The sequence below is a fragment of the Bidens hawaiensis genome, unplaced genomic scaffold, assembly GCF_021521415.1.
Source record: "Bidens hawaiensis isolate Kalapana, Puna unplaced genomic scaffold, B.hawaiensis_p1.1 tig00028300_1, whole genome shotgun sequence".
In the NCBI taxonomy this organism is placed as follows: Eukaryota; Viridiplantae; Streptophyta; class Magnoliopsida; order Asterales; family Asteraceae; genus Bidens; species Bidens hawaiensis.
The window spans coordinates 41,589-50,483 of NW_027494619.1; the positions used below are offsets into that span (position 1 = coordinate 41,589).

Consider the following 8,895-nt stretch of genomic DNA (forward strand, 5'->3'; position numbering starts at 1 on the left):
CTTAGCAATTTCTTGAGAGGTTGAGAAGTTTTCAATCTTCCTTTAGCCTTTTTTTCATCCCAATAATCTCCCCCCCCCCCCCCAAATTGGAACAACCTCAGCTGTACGAAAACACCTCTATGGTTACATACACTTAGCTAAAATACACATCAAATTTCAAAAGAAATTACATATTATAATAAAAAACAAATATTACAAGTTGGAAATTCTGTTTCATGAACATTACAAAGCAAACCTAAGTTATAAAAATAATCTTCTCTTCTTGAGCTTAAGGATTCATGTCTTCTATCCAACTTGACACTTGCGGCACTTTCCTTGAAGATGAATAATTGTGTGTGGTTTGGATGATCAGCGGGAACATTCCATCTGATTATATCATTGAGATCTTCCACATGCAAGAATTTCAAGTTAGTAACCTCCTTTATGATGCCTAAGGCCCGTCCATCAGAGTTTCTGAGAATGAAGAATCCATCTTTACCATTAACATCAAAACTTGCAATCCTTCCATTTCTCTGGACTTCACAGTTTGGCCTTGTCATCTGCCGCCTCGTATTTAAACATTCCATCATGTTTGCAAGAGGGTTCTTACTTTTGCTTTCTGCCTTGAATGTTTCTTCAGTAAACTTGTCTCCCTTATCCTCTTCAATCTTTTGTTACTTTCAAACTGAGAGAGTTCAAGTTTCTCTTCTTGTTTAGCATAGGGAACCCCTTTGTAGACTAGTCCTTGAGATGTTTAGTTAAATCATTTCTTTGTCTTCCAACAAACCTATGTCTTTCATAGTAGTCATAAAGATTCATGGTTGCCATCTCTTCCAGCTGTTCTTTCTTGAATTGTAGAAAATCATCCTTGAATATCACTTCCCTCACATCACCACTAGACATGATTATCTTTAATGTATTAGTATGTGAATTATAGTATAACCTTCTTGGTAGGCCACATCATAGGGTGGCCTTTGTTGTCGTTGAAGAGAGGCTCTAGTGGTGGGAATTGGGACACTTACAGCTGAGGGCCTAGAGATAGTTTTCTTCTTAGGTTCAGTGGCCCTCACATGCCCAAATCTCTTCTCAAACATGGCAGTTAACATCTCTTTGGGCATCATTATCAAATCTATAAAGTTTTCACCTGCTTCTCTAGATAGTTTAGTTATCATGCCCATCACCTTCACATCACCAAGCTGACCAGCAAGGATAAATCTTTCTCCCCTTGGTCCACAATCAAAGTTCATGAGGTCTCTTTGTTCAGCCTCCAATCTTTCCCATTCAATCTTTTGTTTAAAGAATAATTCCTTCAGTTGGCCCTTTCCAAGGTTGTTAAAATACACTTCCAGTCATCCCTTTACTAAGAATCAAGCCTTTAAGGGTCTTGATCTTGTTCTCATCATCCCATGGCTCTAAGTGTTCAACAGGTTTCTGTTTCACAAACATAAATGGAGGAACCTTGGAAGCTTTTGAAGATTCAGCCTTTTATTGATCATGCTTCTTCATTTCCGATTCAAGCATGGACAGTTTGAATTATTGGACTGTTCCTCCTTGATTCATACAAACTATACTGTATGTTCTCCTTGTGTTCATCAGTCATTGTTACATTAGGGGAGTCAACAGTATCATCGGCTTCATCCGAGAAATCATCTAGAGCTTTAATTCTTGGTTCACGACAAAGTCATCTGGCATGACCACTTGTAAAAGAACAGCCTGAACAGGGCTTTCCTTCTCTTTAGGACTTTCAATTAAGTACTCAGGCTTATCAACCTTTTTAGCTTTCTTCTTTTGTGGTTCATCTTCATCATCATCTCTTCCATCATACCTACTTCTTCTCTTGGTATATTTCTTTCCAAATTTATCATCAAAATTATCCTTTTCCCACTCCTCCTTCTTCTCTGCCACCTTTACTGCATATTCAACCCATTTCTTTTATAATTTTCCCATTATGGGTTCACTAGCATCATCATTCACCACATGCGTATTTGATTCTTTATTGATGTTTTCAGCAGTGGTAGAAGTTGGTGCCTCTTCATAAGCCCTTTTCAGATTAAAAATAACAAGGGCAAGGGTATTGTCAACCTATTCAATCCGCTTCAACTTGGTCAAGCTTTCAATTATTTGTTGATCAATCTCCCCCTCTTCATTTAGATATTTCTGAATCTCAGCCTCTTCAATCAAAATTTCTTGCTCCTCAAACTCCTTATCAGTCAAGGATTTGGCAATTCTTTCTCTCTCTAGAATCTCATTCAAAGTGTCAGCATGCCTTTTGGTAGCTTGCTCATCAGTTTCATCAATATTCAAAACATCATCCAGAGTTCTTCCTTTGAGTTTCCGGGGGATGCAACTGTTCTTCATTTTCAGCAACGGCTTTCCTCTTAGCCTTCCTTTTTTCTACATAAGATTCCCTCACCTCATCAGGTTCACTGAGAAAGTTTTCAACTTGATCAATCAAATCCTCTAACTCCTCATCAATCATATCATCCTTCTTCTTAGGAGTTTCATCATTATTCTCTTCCTCAATCAACACTATCTCTTCAGTATTACCTCCTTCATCCATAATTGCCTCAGTTTGAGGTTCAGTGCCAATAGTATCAGTTGATATGCCCTCAGTTAGAGTATTATCAGTTTGCATATCCTCCACATTCTTATCAGCAGCAATCTCCCTCCAATCACTTCCTCATCAATCCTCTTCTGTGCTATCACATCATCCACGTCCTAATCTTGCTCTCCTCCATCAGACTCATCTCTTTCATTACCTTCATCATCTAACCTCCTTTCTTCACTACTCTCATCCTCCTCATCACTTCCTCCATATACACTACATATACTTTTCAAAACATCCTCCTCAACATTCACATCTACCCTCACAACCTCCTCAACAACAATATTGGCCACAGAAGGATTCTCCCCCTTTTTTGGCACAGCTGAGGTCTTCTCAACCTCAGCCTCCAGGGTTTGAATTCTAAATTGTGCCATTTCCAACTGTGATTTTAGCTCTTCATTCTCCTTTGTTAATTCCTCATTCTTTCTCTTCAATCCATAGTTCTCAATCGCCACGTCCATATACATACTAAACAACAAAGCACCATGGGAAGGGGATTGGGAAGGTGTATCAGAGAATGGATCAAGGATATTGGTTTGTGGTTGGATTGGATCATGGGTAGGGCTTGGGCTTTCAATGATGTTTGTGCTAGTTGAGGGTAAAGGGTTTACGGTTTGGAATGATGGTAAGGATTTGGAAGTGTGGATAATTTCAAATATTGGTTGGTCATTTATTTGAGATTGGGCTGGGGATTGGTAAGGTGTATTTGGTTGGTTAATTAGGTGGGTTGGAATATGTTGCGAAATGTATGGTTCATGTAAGGGTAGGTCTTGGGTTGGGAAAATAGGTTGGTTTTTTGTTTGTGTTAAGGGTGGGCTATGGATTTGTGTTTAAGGTGGGGATGGGATGAATGGTTCATTTTTTGGTGGTGGGGATGGTGTTTGGTGTTGTGTTGGGGATGGAATTTGTTGTTGGAGTGGGCTAATGGGTGAGGATGGTGGTGTAGGTAAGGGTTGGTTCAAAATCTCCCCCTATGCTTTTGCATCAATAACCTCATCATTAAATAAATTTCCTTCAATTCCTTCATCTCCTCCAGCACCTCCATCATCATCATCATCAGAATCATCATCAAAATCACCATTATCATCACTCTCTTATTCCTCCTCAGAACTTGAATCTAGAACAAGAATAATAACAAAATTGTTATCCAACAACCACGTCAAAATATCAAACTCCTTGTCAGGGTTGAAGCGGCTCATGGAAGCCAACTTCGCTATTCGTTTGTAGACGTTTGGATCCTGCATAATGTGCGTTGTGCCAGTTGTTGGCAGATAAGGTAATACTCGGTTAAAGATGATCTGCACAAACCTTGGATATACCAAGAATTTATCTCTAGCCTACTTCCTCAGGATTGAAGCTAAGGCCTCAAAGATTATCTTTGAAAAATTAAATGGTTGTCTGAAGATGATAGCCACTGTGGCATTTTCTAGGTCACGAATCATCAGAGTCCATGACCCTTTCCTTGGTCCAGATCCTTGTAATGTATGATGTATTAAAAATCGGTATAAATTAGGGAACATGCCCTTCTTGAATTGTCCCTCATGGACATCACCCTGATATCCCATCGTGTTTTGGAATATCTTTAATAATAGATAAGTTTTGAAATGTATAGGGTTCTCCATGTTATCTTGAAGTTGCAGGCTTGTCCGTATAAGTTCTTCTGTTATTACGATCTCATGGCGTACAATAAAAATGTATTATTAGAATGTATTAATATATAATAACTTTTAATGTTACCATGTTTAAGGTTTTTCAAAAAAAATTAAAATTTAGTAATAATACATTGACTAATTTAGTAATAAAATAATAGGAATAATAAAAACATAGACTATTTCCTTAATTATCATTTTTATAGTCAAAGCCTTAAATATGTTTTGAATTTCAAATTATATTCAAAAGATCAACTAATAATAACGGATTAAGTTAATGTATATTATATTTTTAGAAAACTCTAGAATATTTTATATTCGGAAGATCAATATTATACTTTAATATATATTTTAAAAATCAATATTATAATTTAGTAAATATTACTAATTGGTCGGAAAAAAAATAAAAAAAATGGCCGGAAATGGCCTGTTAATATGTAGTGAAGAAAACAACAACAAATTGGACGGAAAAAATTTAAGAAATCGGACGGTGTTGATGTTTTTCAGAACATCGATGTCATTTAGTATGGTAAAGGTTTGAGCTTCCATTGTCATATGCTTACAATGAAAATATAAAAAGTTAAATAAAGTGGCAGAAAAAAAAACACAGTTATTAATAGTGTAGGAGCTTACATTGAAGAAGATATTAATGGAATAAAAGAGCTACGATTATGAAAATTATGAAAAATTATTATGTGATTAGATATTATATAGTAAGATTTTAACAATATTAATTTTGTTAAACGTATTTTGTATAGAAACTTTCTAAACTTAAGTTTGAATATAATAAACAGGTTTATTGAAAACAACAATATAGTCTCCTAAAATAACGTATAGATTATTAGAATATTAGAATACTTTTACATTGAATATTATAGGTTAAAAAATTAATTTGTAGTCAAACAACACTGTCCAAAACTAATAAATTGATTATAAAAACATTATGTTGATTTGTACTCTGCCATGCAATACTATTTAATATTTTTGTTACAATTTTTAAAAAACATCAATTATATTATTAAATTCAATTGGTAATTTGTTACCAAATTACACTCTAAATTAAATATTTGATAAAGATATGTGTCGGGGTATAGTACTAAGAACCCTAATTTATTGTGTTTTGGGCTTATTTTATTATATGGGCTAATACATTTGTTTTTGGGCTGAGGGGGTTTTGTGGAGGTAACCCTAACTGGGCTAGGCCCATTAGGGTACCATGATGGTGGCCATGAGGCTCCCTATATAAGGAGGTCTCCACCTCCTTATCAAGGGTTGGCAAACAGCTCAATAAGAGCCACCACCATATTTTTGTGTCTGTGAACAAGAGATCCTCTGGATTTCTTAGCGGTCACCTCCACACCCCCAAAAGTCACTGCAGATCACAGCAGCGGTCGGAGCAGAAGCAAGCAAGTCGTGGTTCGTTCATCTCGAAGTCCGTGGAAACATCGTCATGGGTCAGGTCAGATTCATTTCACGTTTAGCAAGTCGTGGTTCGTTCATCTCGAAGTCCATGGAAACATCGTCATGGGTCAGGTCAGATTCATTTCACGTTTCTACAATATGTATATGTAATACATATTTAACTTGAATAATATATTTTTTTATTTGTTATTAAACAAATATTTTAAAAAATGTAACAAACAGCTATCAGTTATTATATTTATAACTCAATAAAAAAATTATATTTATTGATAAGATCTAATAAAATAAAATTAAATTAAAATATTTTAATAATCATACTAATATATTAATAACCTTTTGGCCTATTAATTCATATGACTAGCATAAATAACCAATGTACTATCTTTTCCAATAAGGTTGGATCAATTTTCACTTACAACCTTTTAAGCTTCTACAAAGCTTGAACTGAATAATCTTATCATGTCTCAACACCATACAATTTGCTTTATTTCGGCTAGAAAAAGAGAGAAAAATGAAAGAGAGCTTAAGTGCGTGTTTTGGATGGTGTATGGAATGGGTGGAACTGAATGGATTAAGGGATGATTATAATATATATATATATATATATATATATATATATATATATATATATATATATATATATATATATATATTATGGGTCATGGGCTCAAGTCCATGGTCTTTCTACCTTCCTTAGTGATCCAAGTCCATCACCCATAACCCAACACAAGCCCAACCCATAACAATAAATATTATCTTCTTAACCGAGACATGAAACGGGAATTATATTATTATTATTTATTTACTAGATCAATATTTGTTCATTGGTATATCCAAAGATGTTATCATCTACGTGAACTTATAAAGGAGTAAATCTCTTCCTTTCCTTTTGTAGAACAGGGTCTTGTCAATGGCTCCTGTTATGCTAATTAATTGAACCTGTCTGTAATAAAATAAGATGAAATCAAAAAAAAATATTAATCATTGTTAAACAAAAAATATAATATAATAATTCATGTATAATAAATAAAATATAGTAATTGAAAACAAACCTCCTTTTGAGAATCAATCAATTCAGTTGCTGTTTTGTTGATCAACATTTTAGCATCTCTATCAAAGAGAGTCAATGACACCACTCTAGTCGGATCTTGAACCCTTATCTTGATCTTGAAACTAAATAAGTTTTAAAAATATATTAATAGCAAGGAAAACATATAATTCTATAATGTATTGAATGCACACATTTGAATTTATTAATTGATAAGTATCTAGGTGTAGGAAGAACACCTACGACATTGCATATTTCGATTTTACATTCATATAGCTTTCCCCCTTCACCGTTATTTTCCATGAGTTTACGGCTACAAGTATTACACCAAATGTAATACCACTCTGTATCTGGACAGATGGCCTTAATTGTACCAAGGATAATGATATTTTTAGGCTGCAAATAAGCAAAAATCACTTAATCAATATTCAATAAGTATTCATACATAAATAGTATTCAATAGAGAATTTAATAATTAACTTAAAAATATAATGACACAAGTATCACAAATGTTAAACAAATTAGTGGCTTTCAAAAAATCGTCATCAACAGACGAAAGCATCTTCACTGGAATAGGTTTACGAACACCAACGTCATTGCCATTTAGCAAACCCAACAAACTAAAAATTTAGAATTAACGAATATAAGCAAAAGTAAGATAATATAAAATTTATATAACAAAATCTATGTACTAAACATAAGAATAGAAAATGTTTAGTAATATACATGTTTTTGTATTCTTCTATCTCAAATAAAAAGTCGTTTATGAAAAAACGGCTAACATTGGATCCAAAAGCATTCGACACATACACTTTCTCTACAAAAAATTAAAATTATTGAATAAAAAATTTGTTTAACATGATATATTTAAGCCTAAATTATTTTTAAAACAATAGACATACTTACCTTTACCATCAGACCCAGTGTAATACTTAACCCTACTAAACTGCAATACAATAATGGCATACGCTTCATCAAAATGATCAACGACATACTTAGAGAGCTTAGATGCATAATGATCCCATAGTGTAAGATACACACAATTGCCATTGAAATAAGAGAAGTGTTAAATACAGTATAAAGTATATTAACTAAATTATGTCACCAGATGGTAGTGAAATTAGTCATACCTTAAATCACATAACTCCATGGTACGCTTGTTTTTGTCTTTGACGTTTGAAACATTGCTCTTGAAGACATGAACGATGTGACCAATGATATCTAACAGAAGCAAAATAAAAAAAAATAAGTAACAGATCTATTGGAAATCTTAGGATAAAATTAATAAATAATTTATTTGAATGAAAACTAGTATAATACCAATTGTAGATTTCAAAGAAATTTGTTTTTTGATTACTGATTCAAATGAAATCATTTTGAATCCAAACATGCGACCTTCAAAATCTTGACATGGATTAACATGAGTGTTTGGTCCTAATACTAATTTGTTGGCAAAGTCAATCACTCTGTAGTTTGATCCATTTAGACCAACACTCGGATTGACAATAGTCAGAGTAGAGCTTTCCTTCAAGATCCTTTTGAAACGAAAGATATCGTGTTTGTAAACGGTTGCTTGGATTCGATTCTCCTGTCATTAAAGATATAATTATTTATGAGAAATAAAACTGAATCAATAATTAACTGTAGAAGTGTAACATATATACAAATTAACAAATAGATACTTACATCTTCATCCATTAAAACCATCTCGATCAAAAAATCCTCTTTGACATTTTTATTATCTTTGATGCTCCAAAGCCTCAGAACTCTAACCTTAAGAGTTGATGTTGATGTTTTCAGAACATCGATGTCATTTAGCATGGTAAAGGTTTGAGCTTCCATTGTCATATGCTTACAATGAAAATATAAAAAGTTAAATAAAGTGGCTGAAAAAAAAACACAATTATTAACTGTGTAGAAGCTTACATTGCAGAAGATATGAATAGAATAAAAGAGCTACGATTATGAAAATTATGAAAAATTATTATGTGATTAGATATTATATAGTAAGATTATAACAATATTAAAAAGTTAAATAAACTGGCCGAAAAAAAACACAATTATTAACTGTGTAGGAGCTTACATTGCAGAAGATATGAATGGAATAAAAGAGCTACGATTATGAAAATTATGAAAAATTATTATGTGATTAGATATTATATAGTAAGATTTAACAATATTAATTTTGTTAA

General features: G+C 33.2%; 1 protein-coding gene across 1 annotated transcript; it reads right to left on the bottom strand.

The window, feature by feature from the left end:
* Nucleotides 1–6,580: 6,580 nt before the first annotated feature.
* Nucleotides 6,581–8,545, bottom strand: LOC143576789 (uncharacterized). Its single transcript, XM_077060811.1, has 9 exons — nucleotides 8,390–8,545; nucleotides 8,061–8,291; nucleotides 7,859–7,924; nucleotides 7,610–7,706; nucleotides 7,430–7,520; nucleotides 7,200–7,323; nucleotides 7,044–7,099; nucleotides 6,708–6,828; nucleotides 6,581–6,598 (listed from the first exon to the last, which is right to left on the bottom strand). Exons 1-9 carry the CDS (start codon nucleotides 8,543–8,545, stop codon nucleotides 6,581–6,583), a joined length of 960 nt encoding a protein of 319 aa, XP_076916926.1.
* Nucleotides 8,546–8,895: the final 350 nt, after the last annotated feature.